At 39.6% G+C, this 24,063-nt stretch overlaps 1 protein-coding gene across 1 annotated transcript in view; it reads right to left on the reverse strand.

The window, feature by feature from the left end:
• The window catches only part of KIF26B (kinesin family member 26B), a 289,302-nt gene that overhangs the window by 86,852 nt on the left and 178,387 nt on the right, over positions 1-24,063 (reverse strand). The window contains exon 5 of the mRNA XM_061471121.1: positions 18,874-19,057. Coding sequence (XP_061327105.1) covers positions 18,874-19,057 — 184 coding nt within the window. The remainder of the gene's footprint in view (positions 1-18,873; positions 19,058-24,063) is intronic.

The following is a 24,063-nucleotide window of genomic DNA, read 5'->3' on the forward strand; positions in this document are numbered from 1 at the left end:
TACACTAGGGAGGCTAAAACATTTTAGCAATCACTATTATTTACAGCAGCTATAACATCCTGTCAATTTAATGACAGAAAATCCAGTGTTACTTTTTTGACTGTATGATGAGAGTTTTCTTTATTTAATATGTAGACATTTCTAGCTATTTGACTTCTAAACCAATATTATAAATATACTTTGATTTGTGATGTTAACTTCAAGAACATCCATGACACATGAATTAACTGTGCTGATAATCTCCAGAGACTTGCAAATAGGAACATGATGTACCAGCCATGGTAAGTCATTTCAGGAGTACTTTAATTCCACATGACAACAGTTCTCTTGATGGAGGGGTGGGCTTGAAGAGGCCAGGATTTGCCTGGATTACTAGTGTGCATCCTGATAGAACAGCTACAGTTATGTTCAATAGAAAAGCATGAAAACTTGTCGTGTCCCACTGTGTGCATAAGACAGAACAGCCTATTCAGCTTTTCATTGCTGTCTGGGTGAACATACTAATGAATAATGAATGTGCCTTTAAACATACTTGTTGTTAAAGTGAAAATAGGGTTCTTCATTTATGGTCCCAAAGTTTCCACATTCCAGGTGGGCTGTTTCTGGTCTTTTTCTCCTCGGCACACTGTTTAGACAAAGAAGTGTCTTTCTGCTTCACTAAGCTTCACGCTGTACTAAATCCAGGCTTTAACTTTCAGAATAGGTGATATTTTTCCCCCTTTCTAAATGAATGCCTTGTTCAACACATTGTTGATACAGGCTGAAGAGAGGCATATTATACCATGAGGGACCAGTTTACATACAGCAGTACACTTTTTTTTTATTAATGCAATTCAGCATTTACCTTATCATCTCTGTGAACAAAACAAGGGGATCAAATTTATATGTAACTGCCTAATGCAGAGATTTTTGTAAGGCTTGTTTATAAAATAGAAATCAGTGTAGAAGTAAAATATAATTCATAACATATAAATACTTCCTAAAGGTACAATAAAGCTCATAGCATCAGGAGAAATTAAAAGCATTATGGGAGAAATAGTAGCTGATCCCCATATGAGAAGGCAGCAGAGAGAGGTCAGGAAGGGAGGGTAAGGGAGAGCGTGTAGCCCCACCCTGGCCCACACAGTGAGCAGCAGTATTAGCTGGGGGGGTGAGAAGAGAATGTGAAGCTTCTGTCTCTGGTAAGTCTGTTAAAATGCTGTTTCTAGCAAGCAATATCTCAAATATCAGCTAATACAGACATCTGATAGCGCAGTAATGGCATCTGGACTAATTACAGTTCTTTTGCATGCCTCTTTTCACATAACCAGAGTGAAACCAAGTACTTGTCTACTTCTTCTATCTATAAAGGAAATAAGACATGATGAATTAGGTGCAAGTTGCTCAGATTTTAGGTACTAGGTCTCTAGCAGATGTAAATAAGTATCGATGGGCAGGGCTGTTCTCACAGAGCTCTGCCCTGATCTACTTGATGCGGCTCAGGGATCGTCCTCCCCTTTTATAACACAGTAAGGTCAGCAGGACGGAAGTGAAGACACAGACCAGTGTAAGAAGAAAATACAGATTCAAAAAACACCAGAAACAGCATGAAAGGCAGCCCTAAATGAATGTGGGAAGATGAAAAAGTGGCAGTAGCGAATATGACATGGATGGACCGTATTCCTGGTAGCAAAGATACAAGGCAATAAAGAATATGCTGTAGTCAGGAGCTGTATTCTACAGAGTAAGAGTGGTACTGTGATCCAGAAAACTAGACATAGCTAATAAAAGGGCAGGCTGAAAGAGTTAAATATCAGAGTCATTAATGAACTAAAATTAGATTATAAATCCTTTCGGATCTGTCACCCATTGTGGTAATAATGCCCTGCCTCTTCATTTCACTACAGAGACCATTTCTGCTTAGGAGTCTGTAAGCAATTAGAACGTGAGCCCTTGTCACCATGAAATACGTCAGAAGACACACAGATCATCACAAACTGTATACTTGTGGTGCAGCTACTATGAAGTATTTAAGAAATTAAATGGGATATAATGGTTTTGGCAGCTGCTGTCAGTTAACAACAGAAATAATAGGCAAAAAAACTAAAGGGCAAGAGAACGCAGTTGCCACAGACAAGATTTCTATATCAGAAATGGAAAGGAAAGAAGATAGTGCCCTATATCACTTCATCAGGAGGCGATTGCTTCTTTTGTTACTGGTATAACAACAAGCAGTCCTCACAGTGAACATTTGGTTCTGTTCTGTTTTCACATACCCTGGGCCTCCCAAACCTGTTGATCCTGTGAAAACAAGCCTTCTGAGAAAATAAGCAAGGAGTTTAAGAAAAAAGTGACACTTTTTACAGCAGCAGGAACAGATAGATACTGAATTCCAGCTTTGTAGCAGTGCTGCACTGTGGGCCGGCAGCTTTCAGAAAGAGAAGCCTCTAGGTCTGGGGTTTGTAAGCAATTTGCCACACTTGTCATCCTTGCTGCATAAAAGCCTTTCCCGGAGGACATTGTTCTAACAAAATTATCCACTGCAGAGGCCAGCAGTATGCTCATCGTGTCTCAATCAAGGCTGCATAAAGAGGAAAGTCAACCATGCATGTCTATCATTTGGACGATTAGCCTTTCTGACTGCAGACACTATTCTAAAAGGCTAATCCTCAGAAGCACCTACTTGCTCAGTTAGAAATTATTTCTCTTTGTCTATCAGAAGCATATAGCAATGAATGTCCTCTGAGAACAATATTCAGTAGCTTAAAGCAGAATCAATGCAAATATATCAGAAGCATCCTTTTAACCTCCCTACAAACAAATAATAAAGAAAGAATTGGGTATTTATGATATGGGGTAGCTGAAAGCAACAGCAAAAGAAAGAAGGTGAGCACAGCACACTGGTCATCATGCACCTCCATTTACATTTTTGATACCACTCCTGTCAGTCTCCATTGCTTAGCCTGTATTCCCTCTGCACCTCAGCAGCTTCATTAACTACAATTTTTAAAGAGGAAAAAGCCCCATATGGTCAAAAGAAAAGGAAGAATTATTTCCAAGGAACTCGACATAATCACAATACACTGCTTTAATCTCTGAACTGTATTCTGCATCTGATTTATATTAACTTATACTTCCTTCTATTATTAGTTAAGGTTTTTAGTGTTTTATCATCTGCTCGAACTCCCTGGTAATTCAAAGGAAAGAAAACCCATTAGCTGCAAGTGAAATCCTTACAGATCCACAAGTACACAACAACATAAAAAATATTGCTTAATCTGCAAGAACGATTTATCAACCACCTTGTGTACTTTTTGCGAAGGCAAAGTTCTGAGCCAGGCAAGGTCTAAGAATTTCCAGTTCATTCTTACTTTCTCCTTCCTTCCTTCTTTTGTGACATTTTTAACATCTACTCAAAAGAAATTCTTCAAAGGGGCCAGATCTGAACCATAATGACAAAGGAATGTCTAGATGGAGCTAGGAGTAACACTGGGGTTTTTTCGAGACTGAACTGAAAGGAAGATTCACTTCTTTCCTTACCTGTCTTATCTTTAAGATCAGTAAAGCACAGACAAATTGGCATCCTAATGGGGGGAAAAAAGCACAAGCAAAAGCATTTTTGTACTGTGAGGTTGCAACAGTCTTTACTTTCAAGATCAAATAAATATCAGCAAATGCAAATTAATGTCTCCCTTAATATGAAGCTCTTCTTGCCAGTCTATAATCATCCTCCTCCCCTGTACTCTTGAACTTGATGTGGTCTCTGGCAGCTATTTGATTTGTGTAAAATAAAAGGCACCACCGCATGACAGAGGTGGTTTTGTTTGACTTCTGCATGCGCAGGCTGGGATGTGAACCGAAGGCATGATTGTTGGGACAGCCTGCCCAATGTGCATAAATAAAAATTTATTTTATTTTATTTATTTTATTTTATTTTATTTTAAAATTAAGTTAATTAAAAACTACAGAATATGTCACACTGACAATTCTGTTCTCTAAACAGACCAGGTACTGCATGAACTGTATCTAGATCAGTTTACTTATTAATATACCTCAACTCTATTTCATTAGGTGCATTTCAAAAGGGCAAGAGGATTTTTTAGTGTCTGTGCCTGTTTAATCTTAGGCTCTCAGTCAAGACTGCTAATTCACATACTGGTTTTCCTGATATATTTGTCTATTCACTGAGAGACCACCAACAGCCTTCCCTCCAGTAGTCTGAATCTTCACTGTCTGGATTTTGAAAATATCAGGTCCAAAACATCTCCTTTTAAGAAAGTATCTCTTCATTCTCCTTCCATTTTGGGATATAATACAAACTGTCAAACAGGCTCCCATTGTCTCTTTTAAAAATTGACTTCTCCAGCATAACATCTCCCTGAGAATCCAAGGAACAGAATTCCTGCACATCTCCACACAGGAAAAGGCAGTTGCCACAGGGCCCCCTGCCACTGTGGGGGAATCGCCGTCCTATGTAATCCTTCAACTCCAGTTACCGCACATGCTGCTGTTCTGTGTGGTGTTACTGGGTGGGTTCAAGGACAGATCTGCAAACATCCCCCTAGGCTTACACAGCCAGGCTAAAGTAAGGTACAATTTATCTTTCCATTCTTACAATCCCAGCAACAAGAACACACAGTGTTCATGAAACAACCATTTTAATTCAGTATTTGTCTGCTGCTTGTGAAAGTCATAGCTGAATTTGGTTCAAATTCAGTCATTCTGACAGAGCCTTACATCCTTCTGCCTTCCGTTCAGAAGCCTGTTTTAATATCTAGTTCTAAAGAAATTAACTTCAGATGGTAACATTCATATGAAAAATAGTTCAGCTTCTGATTCAGATCTTAGTTATTGCGCTTCCACAATTTGCTAAAACATAGCTCGCTATGAGATATGAAAGGCCAGTCTCTAGAAAGTATCAAAATCAATTACCAACCTTTAACTATTCACAGTTTGAGCTTCTTTACCAGCTAGACTTTGAACAACCATTACAGATTTGGACTTGAATCATTCACTTCAAAACAAGTAAGCATGCTGCAACATAAGGCTGTGTGCATCTTGTCTCAGTCAGGAGGAAACTGCTAATACTCCTCAAAGGAGTTGATCAAGGGGTATGGGTGGGCAGCAGCATTGTAGGATTAAGGTGCTGGGAACAAGGGAGGGAGAAAGTATGTTGTCACAGGTTTGCTGTATCTGCCTTGTCAGGTCATTTGATTCTGCACTAAACAATGGACATGTTTACTTAGTAGTGTAAAAGATTACCAAGGGGGCCAGAGAATTTAGTGAATACTCTTCTATCTCACCGTAGTAAAAGAACCTATAGGAAAAGAAGAATTGGACTATCAGGAAGCAATTTAAACAGAAGCAGAAGAATGATAAAAGGAGCTTTGTCCAGAGACTGGTATTTTAGACTCACTTGCTAGCTTGAACATATCTTCTCTATCCATATTTCTATATGCTCTAGGACTACCTAGTAGGAGAGACATATTGATATAAATAGTTGTATAACACGCACCAGCACAAAAAAAAAAAAAACACAACCACCGATTGAGATGCAAAAGGCTTCCTATGAAAACTCTTAGAACCTAGGAGGTGTTTCCAGCTCTTACAAACCTTTCTTGAAAACATGGGGGAGAAGGGGGAGAGTAAACTCAGGGCAGGCAACAACCTTGTGTGTCCACTCTCCAGGCAGTAACTGGGAACTCTGTAAGAAAATATTAACAGCCAGCCTCTGTACTACTCTTTGCAGATCTGCTTGGTCCCCATACCAAATCTCCACAGTTTAGCCCTGAGAGACAATGGATGCCAATAATGTCTTAAAACAAGAACTGTCTCATTAATTTTATTTTGTGATTATTGCCTGAGAATTTAGTGAAGGGACACCCAGATATATCCTAAGAGCTTTTTCAATTTTTATACTCTAGTTTTTGATGAGTTTCCTTTTTCCCCTTTGTCTCCCTTCAGATGGAACAAAAAAAGCAAATCGATGCATATGCAAATCACATCAGGAAAACAAAAAAAAACCAAACAAAACAAGCCAAACAAAAAAAACCCTTGCTAAATGAGAAGAAATGTTGATATTTAAGATCCTGGGCTCAGACTGGAACAGCATAGGTAGAAGGATCATGGGTTCAAGAGAGAGGCCACCTGAGGGTGCAGTGATGGCAAGAGGAGCACCCCACTAATGGAGGTGCAGCCTCAAAACTGGGATAAACAAGAGGCATTGGTGGCAGTTAGAGACAGTAAGATACTATCATGGTTTAAGCCCAGTCAGCAGCCCAGAACCATGCAGCCGCTTGCTCACTCCCCCCACTTCGGGAGAGATGGGGAGGGGAATCAAAAGAATGTAACTCCCACAGGTTGCGATAAGTGCAGCCCAGTAACTAAGGTATAACACAAATCACTACTGCTACCACCAATGATAATAATGATAAGGGAAATAACAAGGGAAGAGAATACAACCAGTCACCACCCACCGACCGATACCCAGCCTGACCCAAGCAGTGATCTAGCCCTTTCAGGTAGCTGCCCCCAGTTCTACACCCTGGGCATGACATGCTGTGGCATGGAATACCTCTCTGGCTAGTTTGGGTCAGGTGTCCTGTCTCTGCTTCCTCCTGGCTTCCCCTCCCTCCTGACAGAGCATGAGACTCAGAAAGTCCTTGATGGGTAAACATTACTGGGCAGCAACTGAAAACATCGGTGTTATCAGTGCTGTTCCCAGGCTGAAAGTCAAAACCACAGCACTGCACCAGCTACTAAGAAGGAGAAAAATGACTGCTACTGCTGAACCCAGGACAGATATACATCAGAGTCATGGATAGGTAAATAGAAAACATTTGTGAATAATTTCTGGGGAGGAAACAAAAGTAAAATAATCTGGATTTGGATTGATAGGCTTAATAGCATGACAGTAGTTAATAGTTATTATGGGTAATGAGTATCATGGATACTCAAAAGATAGTTTTTTGGCAGGTTCTGTAAAAATGCCTATGAACACTGAAAGTTTAATCTTGGACTCATCCACATGAATTCATGTGCTCAGAGTGCTTCAGTCATGCAGTTCACAAAATAAAAATGCTCCATGCACTGCTTTTGCCAAGAGTAAGCACAGGGAAATGGAGTCTGCCCACTTCTCAGTGTAGTTCACCTACTTTCACTGCTTTGCTGAAGCACTGAAAAGCTGGTGAATTCACCTACAGCTGTGTTCATCCCTGATGCTCTAATTTACAGCATTTACATTAGTGGAGGTGCAACCTGAAAGATTAAGAGTGACCAGCCAACAGTGTACCACTCTATTTCAAAAGTTAACCATCAAACTGTGCTGAACACTTACAATACTGATGGCATGCACAGAAAGTTCAGGATTGGTGTGCAGCCAATATATTCTTCTGTCTTTGTGTTTCATACCCCTGCCAAGTTCTCTCTTATCCCTTCCCCTCCAATGGGCTTTCTTCTTCTTTTATTACTGAAGAAAGCACTGTTTAAGCAACAGCTTTTTCTACCCTTTTAACCTGACAAATTAAGAAGAATTTTCCTTTGGCAACCAACTGTGATGAACTATTCTGTACACTATATTGAATTCCTTAGTAATAAATATATTACATGGAGAAGCTTTTTTGACTACTAAAACCACATTAAAAGCAGGATGATATATGATTTACCATCTTCGACACTGAGCTCCCATATTGCTAGTTTCACAAATGAGATTGCTTTCCAGAAAAACAGTGGAGTAATAGTTGTGCTGCAGTTCTTTGCTAACCTTCTGCTGCCCTGTATTGGGCATTCAATCAAATGGGCTTCCTTTGATAGCCTTATCTCTCAGTGGGCCAGTGTTGCTTGGATGGAGCTGTGTGAAATGTCTGCACATTGCGCTAGCTCCAATACCTATTTCACTGAGAGCAGAATTTGAGTGTCCTGAAAACTGCTTAGCAAATAAGACTTGAAATCAAAGTGACAGCAGTCCCATGCCCTAAGTAAGGCACATTTTGGTACCCAGCAGGGGACCAAAGAGTAGTTCTGAGTCATTATTTTAATTCTGTTGAAAAGAACCATGCAGAGGCCCCAGATCAGGTAGTGCCCTGCCAGGTCAGTGAATGAAAGACAGAGGCTGTGCAAGAAAGGATGGGGCGGGGGAGCAGAGTCATCCAGTGCCACAGAACCAGATACTTGCATTTCCTTTTGCCCAGCCTGCCTATCACACCTCAAGAGACTCAAGGATGCTGGTGATTTCATGCCACTGCAATCCAGAAAGAGCTTACAAACCTCCAGGGAACAGTTTGCATCAATTTGTCCTGAAGCGTGAATATTTGACACTTGTAATGTCATGTCTGCCTTTATACTGTGGGCTGGGAGTGGGAGGAGAAAACAGTAAGAGGTTTATGTAGAGGAAGGCTAATAATCAGAATACTCTTCTAATTCAGCATTATTAATCCCTACTGAATTAGATGGATCAGCAAAGATATTTCATTTCTTTGGAGATAAAAAAGAACATTCTGAAATCCTGAAGAAATACAGTGCCTATTAGTGCCTATATAAAAGCCCTAGAAATAATGCTCACAGAGATAAGATGAAGAATAAGAAAATAATAAAGGCAAAACAGCAACAGCAAATTTCCCGCTATGTGCTGCTCTGCAATTAACTGTTTGAAGCAATTCCCGATCCCCTTAATCTCAAGAATTCTGCTTATCTGCCCATCCAGTTATTTTTAATTTGTACTTCTATTATTAATGCTGCATTATTAATACACCCTGATAAGATAGGAAATAGCTTGGTGATGTTCTGTTTCAGCAATGCCTTGCACAGCGTAATAGTCTTTATGATGAATAACTCCTTCCCATCTGAGGAGATTCATGATTCCCACCGCTCACAGAATACGAGGCCCTGGGGGAATCCTCTGCATTGCTATTCCATTTCCCAAAAGCAGCCTGGGCCTCCTTGTGTTTATCACATCTGCACACGCTGTTATCAATCAGGGTGCATGCTGCCTCCTGTGTGGCCGGCCAATTGGCATCCCGGGTGCCTCTGTCAGATCTCGTGCCAGCACATACCTTAGCACTGCTCCTCATAGCTGACAAAAACTCAGTGGTTAAGGTATTTTCTTGGGGGCAGATGGGGAACAGAGGGCAGCTTTTCTAGCCACACTGCTTCCAGAATCTGGGCCTAGAAGCTGCAGTCAAGCTAGTCAAGAATATATTTCTATTGCAAATCAAGATTTGTACTTGAATAAACCTCCAGCAATACTGAATGGTGGGAAGAAGGGGCTAAAACATTAAAGCAAAGATAATTACATTCACACCATACAGTTTGAAATACATATGTCATATTTTCTGTGGGAAAAGGGGGCAGGGAAGAAAGGGAAGAAAGGATCAACAGTTTTTAAGTTTTCCCATGTCTATGCTTCTGTAATGGAGTATGTGATGTTTTAAACGTTATTGTATAACTTTCCTGCTGGCATTTTAAGAAACACCGCATTTTGACAACGTATCTTTTTCTAACTAAGCATCTCCTTCAGTACAAACACAGTAAATTGAGAGAATTCTGGAAAAATCCAGCAGCAACTGATACGGTTGAGAGCAACTGGGATCTACAGAAGTGCAACAGAGCCTCACAAGTACCTAGAGAATTTAATGTAAAATATTGCTGTTTGTATCAGCATTTTCAATCACCTCATTGGATAGAAAAGATCCTTCAATGTATAAGAGGACTGAGCTATTCAAGAAGAATAATATTATTCTTGATAAAAATTCATGAGAGGTTACTGGGAATATCTTAAGGGAATGTTGAGTTCTCTCTCTGAAAAAAAAAAATTAAAAAATTTGCTATTTTATAAATAAAAGCAAGTCTATAGCTAGTTTGCCTCCCAATTTTTTCAGATAACTTGCTCAGGAACTCCATATATAGCTTTTTCCTATGCATTTCCACTGTACTTGTGGAGAGGGGGAGATGAATACACCTATACACATATATATGTGCCTATATGTGTTTCTAGATACAAATGTACACACCGTATGTATTGCGTGAATTACACATATACCTATACATATGCATACTGTCGCAGTTACATCCACTCCACTTCTCACTTCTAAGTGTCACAGGAGAGGTTTTGAGGGTCACAGGCCTTAAAAATGTATTAACCTACCTCCTGATTTTTTAAGATCAAACAGGTCTATGATTTAAAACTTTGGTTTTACCTTTACTATATAGAAACATTCTTTTATAAAGAAAAATAGGCATATTCAAGTATTGCTTTTCATACCTAGAATTTCATATCTCACTATCCAATGAAAGATTTTTGAACTGCTAATCTCTTTTGCAACGCTATAGAAGAAAAAGGTTTTATATATCTGGAAAACTAATGGTATTTGAAATCTTTCCAAACACCAAGCCACACTGCTACCCATCTGGGAAGGAGTCCTCTCTGGAAGCAATTCACAGATCATGCTGCAGAGCAATGACCATCTGGGCATCTGAAGGCCAGAGTTTCTAATCTAATAGATATGCACATTGTGATCAGTTTCACAGATTCATCCTAGCAGAAGTACAGCTGAACATCTCCACTCTTTAAATCGATAAAAATCAGCTCAACTTTCCTTTGTTTTGCATAAGGCCAAATGTGCAAAAGCCTACCTGGTCCTTTCCTTGAAGGTCGGGCTGCTTTATGCAACCTGCTCAGTTGCATGCAGGTCTGCTCAACCAGACCTACATGCCATGTAGTGAACCTCCAATGTTTCTCAGACTGGAAAGCAGAGGATGCAGACTTCCATCTGAAGGAGAGATGCAAGTATCTAGAACTTTCTGCAAGTATGTTATTAATGTATCTCCCAGTAGCTGGTTTTCTAGTAAAGTTAAAGGTTCAGAGCAGAACACAAGAAGAGACTGTGCTCCTATTCAGGAAGAGATTAATTTCACCTTGCTTGAGCTAAATATTTCATTCTAAGACAGCTGTATAGGTTGCCTCTGTAATCAACTGAAAAAGAAAGGAATATCTGGTAGGCAAGTCATCCCATCCTAATACAGGTAAAACTTCTCTCCCATTCCTCCATGGGAGGAATTCATATGACCAGCCTAGATCAGAAGGATAGTAATCAGTTCACTTAAGGTAGCCTAACATGAATCACAGCCTAAGGGAATGCAATAATGGTGGCACTGAAAAGCGAAGAAAAAGACAGGGAGATAACGGTATGAGCATGGGGATACAAGCTTTTGTGCTTCATAAAAGCAAAAAAAAAAAAATGGATAAATGTCTACAGAGAGGTATTCCCGAAAATGGGTTTGATTCCTAGAGGAAAAGGCAAGAAAGGGAGAGACAGTGAATAAGAAGAGGAATTATCTAATGGTACTCTCAGTATTAAAATACATTTCACCTTAGGCTCTTCCTCAGCTGAGCTTGTTATCTATTTAAGTCAATGTTGTACCAGAGAAATGAGGTAAACCCCAGACCTTTAGGATAATGGAAAGCAGAATAACCTTGCGCTGAATCAAGAGGCTCAGCCAAATCATTAGTCCATGATGTTACAGCAGTGCTATAGGGGAGCCTCCTGCAGTGTCACCATCCCACCTGCACCACTGAGCACTGCTCTTGGACACATGCTGAGAGGAGTCTAACACAAAAGGAAGAGGCTGGGAGGAGAAAAGCTTGAGGAAGTTTTAAAGAAAAAAATATATATAGCAAGGTCTACAGAGAGTGCTTAAAGTACAGTGCCTGCGATTTGCATGAGATCTCAGAAAATTTACCATGTCCCAGGTTTTGCAAACTATTCAGCATTTAAATTCCTTCCTCGGCACTGTCTGAGAAATAGCTTTGTAATTTTCAGTTTCTTTCTTCTTGAATTTCCTGATTTATATTAACCTCTTCTTCATGGATTTAAAAAATGAATTAATGGGGTGAGAGGTGTGGAGGAGAGGGCGGGGAAGAAGGGGACGTTTCGAAAAGTACTAGAGTCTTAGAAATGAAGTGGAAGTGATTAACTAGAACTATCATGATGCCCCAAAATATCAACCAGCAGCATCCGCTTGCCATGAGCTCCTCTCTCTGGAGTCTGCTCCTTGCCAACTGAATTTGGGAATCCCATTAGCAGGAATGACAGCTTGTCAAGCCAGGAACTATGAAACAACTTCCTATGCTTTGAATAGCTTGCAGGTGGGCCAAAATGGACCCACTGCCCTTAAACTGGCTCATTAACAGGTATGGGCAAGACCTAATTTTCCCCTCCTAAAGAGGCTGGTTAGGTTATATGGCAGAAATGCTATTAATTTCACTTCTTTTAAATGCATGTTGAGGTATTAAAACTCCTCCCAGAAAAGCCCTCCTAGCAGGAACCAAGCCAAAGAGCATGAAAGCTTCTCCGCCACATCCGAACAGTACATTTGGTGAGGAAAATCCCACTTCTGAGCAACTGTATCTGGAGGGCAAAAGGCCACCTGGATTTCATTCCAAGTGGAACTAACTATTTAATTTGTACAACAATCATGTTGACAACAATCATGTTGACAACAAAGATGAACACATATGTCTCCTTTAAATGCCTCAAGGGCTCATCTTTTTTTTCTTTTTATTCTCCCCATTTCAGTAACCATGGTAACTTTGGGAAAAATCAGCTTTCACCTTAGAAATTGTTTTCTGTGACAAAGGATTTAAAAACGCATTTTTCATCTAACTGTTAACATTTTCTCCTATACACCTGAGTGATGGAAAGAGAGCCTCTGCTTTACAAAGGAAAGAGAACCTCTTCTGATTCTTCCTGTAAAGCCTTCAAGACGGATGGCAGCAAAGTGAAATAGAGAACATATTTTGGAAGTTGTGCTTGGTTTTTTGCTGACCTTAACACAGGCTTTCATAAACACCTGCTTGATGTATACCGTAGTGTTGCCAAAAAACCCTCACATCCACCAATCACCTAGACAGAATGCAAACGCTGATAGTAGAAGAGGAGGTTTCCTGTATCTTTTGGACTTAATCAAGAAGTTATTCCCTTCAAATCATGTTTACAAATCACATAAGTCTAAGAACGTCTCTTTACTTTCCACCAATACAAAGAGTTGAAACTGATATTGAAAACATCTATTGACAAAGACTATTCAAATCATGATTTGTACAGACTATAGCCAAATAGAATGTTTATATATAATAGCACACATATTATGCTATTATAGCTTGCATTAAAACATGTCAAGGTTAGTGCTAAAATTGTTGCCTTAAGTAGTGAAAAGTCTGACAAACTATTTTTAAGACAGTGGATAGCTGAAATACTAGCCATTTGTGAACCCAAAGCATTGGCACACACTTCTGTCCCTGCCAAAAGACCTTTCTGAACCTGCTCAGAAACCTGAACTTAATGGGCAGTGGGGCTTTCTTCGGCAGGGGTACACAGAAACAAGAAATAGCACGAGTAGAGAAGCAGAGGCAGAAAGAGCAACCAGGGTGAAGACAAACTTGGACAAACTTTGGTACTGTAGAACTAAGAAATGTCCTTAAACTAAGGAAGAAATGAGACACTAAAGTCCTAGATGAAAAGACCTGGTTAAGTAAGAAGGAAAATTGTCTTTGGTTGCTTCTCTCCATTGGCATTCAGGATTTTGTGTTTCCTTGCACTAACAGTATCTGGTCATAATACATGCTTTAGTGGTGGACTTGGCAGTTAACAGCTGGACTTGGCAATCTTTTCCAACCTAAACAAGTTTATGGTCCATTCTTTTCATAATCTCTTTCCCTGTCTGCAAAAAGTTTGCAAAGCACTGTGTCTTGACTAGCCACCTGGATCAAAGGGACATTAGCATGTTAGATGATCAATATACAAAGTGGGATGGTATGACATTAAAACTATCTTTTAAAATTTAACAATGATACTACCACTGCCTTTTTTAGGCCAAAGCTGTCAGATACTGCCCATTAATCATCAGTGATATTCTGCCTCTGTGGTCCTCCTGCCTCCGAAGAGGCAAGGAGTATCATACTTCTCCCCACACAAATGTGCTCTCCTTCATTAAGCAATATACTCTCCAGCTATCCTTTTTGGTGCAAACCTTCAGTGGGGCTCAGGGAAGTGGCTGCCAATCCCAGTGACATTCACAAGGGTCAAATGAATGACACAGTTGAGTGCCTCTAAGAATCCTCCATTGTTTTGGTGGTGGCACTTCCAAGTCAAAATATTTCTGATGATTCCAGATACAGTTCTATACGAATCAATGTGAGGAAAAGGTAAGCTGCAGACTAATGTAAAGTGAACAGTAGATTTTAGGCTTATTTCAATCAGTATTACTCTTTAATGGAAGATTAAATCCTTACAGCCAGGCATTGAAAACTATTTTTAACCAAACCTTCTTTAGTATGTGACACAAATCCTTAGAAGAAAGGTGTATGACTCCGGAATGTCTATCACACTGCTAATCTACTGGCATTTTGCTGGCATTCCTAGCATTTGGCCGTGGCTTGGCTCCCATACGCACCTCTGACCAGGCAGGTTCCATGCTCAGCCCTTGCTGGTCCTGCATCTCTCACTCATTTACCACTCTCAAAAAAGCCTCTCTTGTGCTGCTTCCTACCCTGCCCTACACACTTGGAAAGGGCTCCTCAGAAGCATCTGCAGTGTGACCTATTACGCCCCCTTCAAAGATTTTAATAATCTCCTCTTCTACGACACCTACCAAAGCTTGACAAGGGGTATCTAATATTAGACTGCTGATGGGTTGAGGACAGCGCTATCAAGATGACCGAGAATACCTCATTGTTTCTTCTTGCTTCCCGTCTGTCTGGTCTTCCTCCCTACCCTGAGATCATAAGTGTCCTAGTACAGAAACAGGGTCTTTTTATCTGAATCTATACATAATTTAGTAACATGGGGCTAGGCTTTGGAAACAGGAGTCCTACTGCTACAGAAAAATAAAAAGTAAACACAGTGTAACAAATTACAGTCCAGATTGCTAACAGGTTGAAATAACTACCCGAAGAAGGTTCAGTGATGACTTGTTTCTCCCCAGTAGAAACCTTTTGCGTAGGGATAATTCTAAAGCATAAATGCTGCTATTTGATTTTGAGCTGAACAAGTACCAACAAACAACAATTCACACACAAAAAAAAATAAACAAGGTAAAGTAAACAAATCTCTTCCCAAACATAAGAAATACCTTTCAGTGACAGTTTGCAAGACTACACACAGAGAAATAATAAATGAAAGCACAGAGACAAAATCCATTAATCCTAAACCCTGTGCCACCTGAAAGCAACCTATTTATCAAGGCTGTCAGAAAATTTTTCATTCAAGCTGTTTTTCATCTGTCACGTGGGATTTAACAAAACAACGTCTTTCACAGAAAGAACATTTCAGATTTTCATCAGAAGTATTGGTTTAGTTTTGGTTTTGTTTGACAGAAAATGGAAGTAGAGGGGCAGGAAGAAGGAGGGAAGCAAACTGGGGAGGAAATCTAAGCACACCTTACTAGAATGACTTTACAGTAGTTAATCTGAGCGCAAGCATGGACTGATTATTTTTTTCTGCATGGAAAGCCTTTTGCTTTGTTTCTTGGTTCATTATCAGAAAGGACAAAACAGTTTCAAGAAACAGTTTTCAGAATATAATGGGACTTGGGGAAACTGCGTGTACAGTCATTCCGGGCAGTCTCAGTCTCTCCATGTGTAAACCCAGCAAAAGCGATCTGCCACTCAGAATATGGTGATTCAAAGACAGCAGAGAGAGCAGGAAAAGCGATTGTCAAGATGTGGCATTTTATGGGGCACAATGGTCGCTCGAACCAAAAGAAAACTGCTATGAAGAAGCAACTGTGGGCATACCCCACTATCACCTGGGATCAGTTCCCTCTTGCCAGCAAATGCAGACCCAAAGCACATATGGATGTTATGACCCTTCTATGAAGCTGAACTTTAACTTCCAAATAACACTTCTTCCAAATTCCAGGCTGGTACATTTGACTTGCAAGGCTTTCTGTAAGTAAAGGTCTGCAGCATGCAACCTGAATAATACTCTTCATCAGTTTACACTCTTCAGTTGCACCATATACATGCTAACTGAGCTGCTAATTAACTTTTAAATATGTTGTTGATAGGCAGTTTTTCCTAGTTTGACTCACAACAGTTATATGCCTGTACATGACAGCAGAGAAACTCTACAATTTTAAATAAATCAGTCCTCAATTTTGCAATGAGAAGTAGAATCTTTGCAATTTCTAGAAGTGAAAATGTAAAACGGCAACTGTTTGGTGACAAGTTCATTTTAGAAAACTGAAATGAAATTTAACCTCAAAGTCTAAGCTTTGAAGTACCTGACTTCTTACCCTGCAGCATCTCAGATGCCCATCTACCTTGGCAAACTGAGAGCTCTTAAGCTAACATCAAGGCAGCAACACACACCATCTGTGCCAGGGCTCCCAGCCCTATAGCAAAGAGCCTGTCTTCCTGGAAGCTCGTCTTGTGTGCAGCTATCCCCAGGAGTCTCAGAAATCCAGAACCCTTGGCAACAGTCAGCCTTCCAGGTCTGATGAAGCAGACTTTCCAGTAACAATCTGTCATGCTAGAAATTGCCCAGCCCACTCAAGCCCAAAGTGTTTTAAACAGTTTTATCACACTGGAGTTGATGGTAAAATGCTATTTAAAAACAAATCAAAAAAAACTCTCAGTGACTGAAAGTAACGTTTAGCTTCCCTGAACCTCATTTCTCCACACAGGTCCACATGTTATAAATTTATACCCTTACAGAAAACACTATATGAGACAAAATGTTGAGAAAAGTAAGTGTTTAGCATGCTCCTATCAAAACATATGCCAACCAAATGGAACAGAACATGCATAAATAACAACAATAAAAATTAAAAGCAAACAAGCTGGAAATTCCATTACCTCATTTGGAGTTTTCCAAGTCTGATAAATAAATTACATTATCCCGCAGTTATTTATTTATTATGCCTCACACCTATTTCTGACATATTAAAATGAAAATTGCACTACAGAGGTAAACTGATGGGAAACTTTGATGAAAAAAGTACACAAGCTTCAGGTCATAATTATAAGGTGACTGCTAGAAGAAACCAAAGAGATGAAAACTTAAACTGAATTCCAGAAACCGCAGGTTAGACATATTTTTGCTAATGGAAATGTGGGAGAGAAAAAAAAAAAGAATTTTCTTTATTTTGACCCTATGAATTAACCTAATTTGGTTTACTACTTTAGAGAAGCACGTGTGAAAACATTTTTTTAATATATCTTAGCTATTTCTCATATACTCCGATAGCTATAGGATGCTATGTCTAAACTGAAAAGAAATACCTTCCTTCACTGACTGAACTGCAAAATTTCAGCTGGTAAGTCTGGAGCCTGTTCTGGTACAGGATGCCAATGAAGAAGCAAATCACAGGTCTGTTTGGGCATACTGTAAAACTGTCTCCCAAACCCTATCCACTGGAAACCGCTTAATGGAGGAGTAAGAAAGGTTCAGATAAAGCTTGCAGTGTCTTGACAGAACTGTTTGTGTCCCTGTGTGTGTAGATGCTTCTTTTGGGAAGGGTGAAAACCAATAGTCAGGAAAAGTGCTCACACAGTTCAACAAGGGTAATTGGTCCCTTGTTTTCATGAACACAACCTTCATTATTTCTCAATGGAATTTTAATTTTTATTCAGAGATAACCTGTCCAAAGTACAGAAAAGTAAGAACCCTGAGAGGATGGCTTTTATTGCAAATGTTTTCCATAGCAGCTTCTTACAACAAACAGGTCGAAGTTTACTCCTCCTCCCACTGAAGTCAGAGCATGTGCCACTACTAACTTCTGTATGATCATGACAGATTTGTACATTTCTTCCCACCTACTAGGGCAAAGGAATAGAAGAAAGCCCTGTGTTGAGGGAATCCCTTTCCAAACAGGCATTAAACCATCCATGAAAGTAGCACCATTGTTCTTTGAAAAAAAATATCTGGAACTGCACAATATAAGAAAATGAGTATCCAAAATCAGCAATGAAAACTCTGAAGCCCATCCTGTGCTCAGCATCCTAGATCATACATTACAATTTTTCTTCTAAATACAAAGATTTTCACCAAATTCATTGTCACAGCTTAGTATTCAATGAATATGAAAATGCCATGTACGCAGATGCTTGCATAAGAAACTACCTTGATTAAAGCAAACTGCTCTCCTCAGCAACAATCAGTATGTATTCCCAGATGCAATATGCCAGGCTCTCCATTTGTGACACGGAAAAGGAAGAGCCACTTAGACAAACAAAAAAGCAACAGCAAACTATATAGCCACCTCCTCTATCACCTCAGCCACTTTCTATGGTAACTATGAACATAACCAGCATTTTAAGAGGATATGACTGTGGAAATGGGAGGAAATAACATGACAGAAGGAAAAAGGCACAATTCATCATTATCAGTATAGGCTTTGTTCAGGTACATGGCCCAGACTTGTCCTGGCTTTTACTGGAAGAAAGCCAAGAAACATGAGCTAGAAGCGAATTAGAGCAAGTCCACCCAAGACACCAGTCTGGACAGCAAAGGGATCGGGAACCCAGAATATGCCACAGCAAGCAACAGGTATGCAGTTTAAAAAAGCCACAAAGACCAGCCGCTCTAGAAACCCTAGCAGAATGGACATTATCACTGTCTAGTAGCGCTGTGCAGGTGCATTGAGTACCGTGGGCCCTGAAGCGTATTACTCCTGCACGATTAGGTCTGGCTTTGCTCAAGTCAACCTCAACTTTATTACAAGTTCACTTGCATTAAGTGACTTATGTTGTTAAACCTTTGTACGCATGTTCAGGGACCAGTTGCAATAAAGCCAACTGAGAAATGACATGGTATTCCAATTCCCTTACTGTTTTTCACAAGGATAAAATCTTCTCCCATATAAAACAAGTGTTCTAGTGATACTCGCAAGGCCTACCTTGCCCAAACCAGGGGTGTCTTTCACTTTGCTGATTGCCCTCAATAAACATGGTGGTGCAGGGGGTGGGGAAGTCTGAAGTATACTGCTGAAGCTGGTAGGGAAGAGAGGAGATTCAGGAACAGATGATGCAGAAGGCCTGTGCTTCTTCTTTTTGGAAGACAGGTTCAATTTCTGAGCAGCTCTGTGGGAAAAATGACAAGAGTAAGCTAAAACAAACCCAAACTCATCAACACAAGCAGACAAGAATAAACAAAGGTATTTATGAGGTCACCATTTATGTAGGATCTCAGTTTTGACCTTATTGATCCCAACAGTTTTACAGTTCTTGTTCTTCACTCATTATTACTAGTATAATGCACTGATTTCACAAAATTGCTCCAAGTTTACCGTCTGCATTATGTAGGTTCTCAATTAGGCCTCTGTCACTATCTCATCTGTTGAAACAATTCAGCCTTCAAGAAAGCTCTAAAACTCCCAGTTAAATCAATGAGCTATACAGCAATTTCTGTTCTAAAATTAAGTTCAGTCACCACCAAAGGGTTCACACAGAATTGTGTCTGATGACAAAATGAACAGTTCTGCAGTGCTTAGATCTAAGCAGACACTGTTAATTAGTATTAAAAGCTCCAGCGAATTTGCCGAGGTGTAAGAAACCTTGCATTTACTATTTTAAATTTTCATAATTTCTTAAAGCATAAGCCAGTCTAAAAACCGACCAGTGACCAATGGAAATACTGCTGTTTGCAATGAGATGGAGACAGCCATACCTACCTACAGCTGCATTAACCACTGAGCAAGGAAAACAATGGAGATGGGTTTTGATACTATGCCATTCTTAAATAAGAATGCTGAAGTTTGTATAGACTTTGATTAAAAAATCCCCTAAGCTTTTCCAGAACAGAAACACTCAGTACTGTTTTTGCACAATGCCGTATTTTGAGAGACAATTCCACATTCAGCCTTTGTTGCAGCTCTTTTGTTCCAACACTTGTGCATCCTGCACTGCCCAGGGATAATGTTAATATTAATCTTACTGTCCCAAGGTTTCTCTTTGGTAAAAAAGAGCACTTTAAACAGAGCACGTCCACTGGAGTACCACTTCAAAGGAGAAATGGATATAACAATTCATGAGCATGTTGTTTGCTTTGGCAAATTGTGACTTAAGATAGGTATAAAATAGTCTGTGCTGATAGTAGCTCTCCTTACTTTGCTGAAGTATGACCGTCAAGACCAATAATTCTAAATCCTCTTAAGCTGTAAGAAGCTTTAGCTCCATTACACTACTATCAGTGTACATAATCCAAAACTCAACTTACAAAAATAATTACATTATTTTACTCCAAGAAGTCAGGGGAAAAAAAGATTGAAAATATACATATATATATATATATATATATATAGACACACACACATACTCATTTCAGTATGCAAGTACCTTGTGTTTGTATCAGATGTGCTAGACACATGAGCAAATTACTGCTGGGCATGAAGATGCCATATGTCAGCTGGCCATGTGCACACTGCATGCACCACCAGTATGTACCCTTTTGGCCTACGGCAAGTGCAAAGCAGTTCCAGACAGATTAGTTTTTAATAAAAGAAAAACACCAGGAGATTTTAATTGACCCAACAAAGAATTACAACTTGTTTCTGTACCACCTCCTTGTCCACATCCTTCCCTTCCCTCTGGCCTAAAGAATGCAGTTCATAATCTGGGCCCTCTCTTTTAAGAGTCTCCTTTCTTTGTCATAGAATACATAATCAACATGTTTGGTCAAAACCAAAGCAAAAAGCATTTTTCATTTTCCTAACAACATTTCAATGGTTTGAGAGGATTTAGTGATTTCAGCTTCCACACTGTCCATCACTAATGCTTGTATGAAGTTTTCCATGCTGAATCAAGATTTTCTTATGCCTTAGCTTCACCATTTTAAGCAAAATCCTGTATACTGTGTGCAACAACCGAAAATACTATTTTAGCCAAACACTGAAAAATGTATTCCTGTTGTCAAGCTCAGTAGTCCAGCCTTAAATACAGGCAGTGGCTCCACCCACTTTGGTCATACATTTGATCTCATTGACTCACCTTGGGTGAAAATACATTTTCTAAAAGCCGTTTTCTAACTGACAGAGAGCCATTATCCCTCTTGCCACTAAAGGTTTCCCCAGCGTTTGCTGTTCCTTTTACAAAGCTGATAGTTTAACCACTTTGTGACCCCACCAAGCTGGCATTTTCTTGAAGAAAAAAGACATAGTAGGAGGTACCTGGCCTTTTTGAAACCTTGGAACTATATTCCAGTTTGACAGTTACAACCTTTGAGATTGCATTCAAATGGCAGAACATGCATTGTCCTTTATATTCTTGGCCTGCAACTGGCAAAATGTATGAAAAAGCACTGAACCATTTCTCACAACTTCATGGGGTTTTCTGTTTTTCTCCAAGGAGAGAAAAATCAATGCATGGCAGGCTACAAAATCATTTACAAGCCCTATCAGACTTGTCTGAATTTTGAAAGGGATCAAAAAGGCAATAAGCCTCAGGTAATTCCCAGAGCATTTAAGTGGGAAGAGAAGGATATTTTAACCAGATGTAGGGTGTACGTGCATAACACAAACATGCACAGCATGGGTTTCTTGTGAGCACATCTGCATGAGTAAAATTATTCAGCTTGGGTGGCTAACGTTGCTCTGAACACAGCCGGTCATGCCAGCTGATGCTGATTTGGCCCTGCAGTCTAGCACAGTAGTTTAGAAATTCTCATACTCTAGTTCTCAAGTCAAGCCAGAGGCCTGGCTCTCCCATGCAGCCTCTATGAACCACCAGACCTCTCAGGCAAAGCACCAGGCTGGATCTTGGGAGAACGGATGCCCCTGCAGCTCACCGCCTGCCCAGCTCAGCCATCAACTGTTCAGACTCCACTCTTTGTGCAGGAGGCAACTCATTTGTTTAATATCTAGTATAATAGGATTCTGATTTCCACTTGAGAGTACTGCAGTAATGGTAACGGCAATGATGGCAGCACAGCTTTATGTATTGACAATAAGCTGATTATACTCCAAGTTATGTTACATCCCACTTGAGCCAAGCGATATCAGCTGTGAACTACGCAGGAGAGCAGTGCAAACCATTTCCCCACCGTGTGTGGTAAGCCTGTGGTAGGGATTGTATCCACAGAGGCACACAAGGAACTTGATCCAAACTGAATTTTTGAAGTGCATAATTTAGACTGTATTAGACCACTGTGTGGACTCATTTGCAATAGAACTGCCTATGATAATTTTAGTGAAGTATCTTCCAAAATAATGCAGATTTAATCTAGGTTAGCTAATATACTTTGCATTCATACCTTCAGTGATTTGAATTATTTTTCCCCAAGAGTCCCTATGTAAACAAGCAGCTGGAGACTTTTTGAAAGCTTAACAAGATTTGTGGTAGAGGAAATAATCACAAGATCAAGATCTGAGATTGCAGGAGAGGTATTCAATAGCTGATTAAAGTTCAATCCAAATAAAACTGATGGATTGCTGGCAGGAAAGGAAAACTGCTTTGAACGTCCACCTGACCCATCACAAAGACAGGTCATTTCTTGAAAGGACATTCTCTGATTTTTGTTTTTTTTTAAATACAAGTTTAACAAGGTATATCTTTGGCAGTCAAAACATTTTTTACCTCCCACCTAAGCAGAAATGGTGACATATTTTTTCTCCATGGGCAGGCTGGGATTCACTGCAGAGCTAACGCTCCTACACTGGAAGCCAATTGGTGACTGATATGAACTTTATGAAAGCTGAAGATCCTCCTGGGATTCATTGAAGAAATTGAAGTAAACTAGCTTTGAGGTAATTCTGAGATGTGAGGGGGCAAAGTATGCTCTTTGGAAACTTGTCTGGAGAGACGAATGAACAGAAATGGATTAGTTAATCAAATTTTAACACAGAACAAAGGCACTGCTAGGGGTAAAACAAGATATCTGCTAAGAAGGTTATTCATACTCCTAATGAGCAATACAGAAATGGAGTTGATAAAACTCTTTAGATAAAGCGTATTATGGAAAGCTCTGTAAATGCCTTGCTTAGAGAAGTACTGGGAAATGGTTGCATAAGGAAACACTGGGGAAAGAACAGCTTGAAATTCACGGTTTCTAAATTAATTTGGGCGGCTCACAAAAAGCATCTTCAAAAAATGAGGAAAAATCCATACATCCACTTGTTACTAAGCAGTAGTGAGGGAAGGAAGAAAAAAAAAACAACAAAACCCAAAACAAACAAAAACAGAAAACAACAAAACAAATGATGTGATACAGCATTTAAAGGAAAAAATAATGAAAACAAAAGTCTCTCTGCAATACATAATGTTCTTATGCCTCCAGCTCGAACAGAGTGTACTAGAACCTTATCTGGCATAAATTCATACAAGATCCTGAACTTCAGCAAGGCTGGCTATGCCAATTCATGGCATATTTGCTGCTTCTCACTTAAGAAAAGTAACACTGCTAATAAAATTCAAGGGATGTCTATTTAGGTTGATAAAAGAAATTATTTTTTCACCAATACATTATCTAAGACAAAATTAACACTTCAGGACTCGCTGTCAAAGCAGAGATCAGTAAGGCCAGCAGGTTCGTTAGATTCAGAAGGAAATCAGACATTTAATTGTTAAAATATTATTCACACTTGTGTCAGCAAAGATCATCGATAAGTAACATTGATTCTCATGCTTCAGTACCTGACTCTCCTCTTCACCACTGACATCTGAAAAAAATTCTTTAGATGCATACCCCTGTATAATTATTCATTACTGCAGTTTCATAATACGCTATGATGCATCCACTACTTACGACCCTTGGAAACAGAATTCCAGATCATAAGAGCCAGTGAGCTGGCATATTAGTTTCTGTGCCAAAATAAAATCTGAAAATATGCTCCCTTTCACATCATATTTGCCACAGAGAAAATGGCTTTCAAGCTGTGGAGGCTAAATAGTTACATACTAGCTAATTTTATTGTAAATATTTGCAATTTTCATTAAAACAAAAATCCTTTTTTCTTTTTTATTTGGAGGCATAAATTTAATTCTGTAAGACAAATACTCTTCATAAGGTGCCCCACTCAAGGAGTAAGATATGAACTCTATATATGTGCAAGGGATGGCTTACCAGAGGACGTGCTGGTTTGACAAGCTCAAAG

This window comes from Pezoporus flaviventris, unplaced genomic scaffold (assembly GCF_033815535.1).
Source record: "Pezoporus flaviventris isolate CSIRO_AGI_PZ_B2104156 unplaced genomic scaffold, CSIRO_AGI_Pfla_v1 ptg000066l, whole genome shotgun sequence".
In the NCBI taxonomy this organism is placed as follows: Eukaryota; Metazoa; Chordata; class Aves; order Psittaciformes; family Psittacidae; genus Pezoporus; species Pezoporus flaviventris.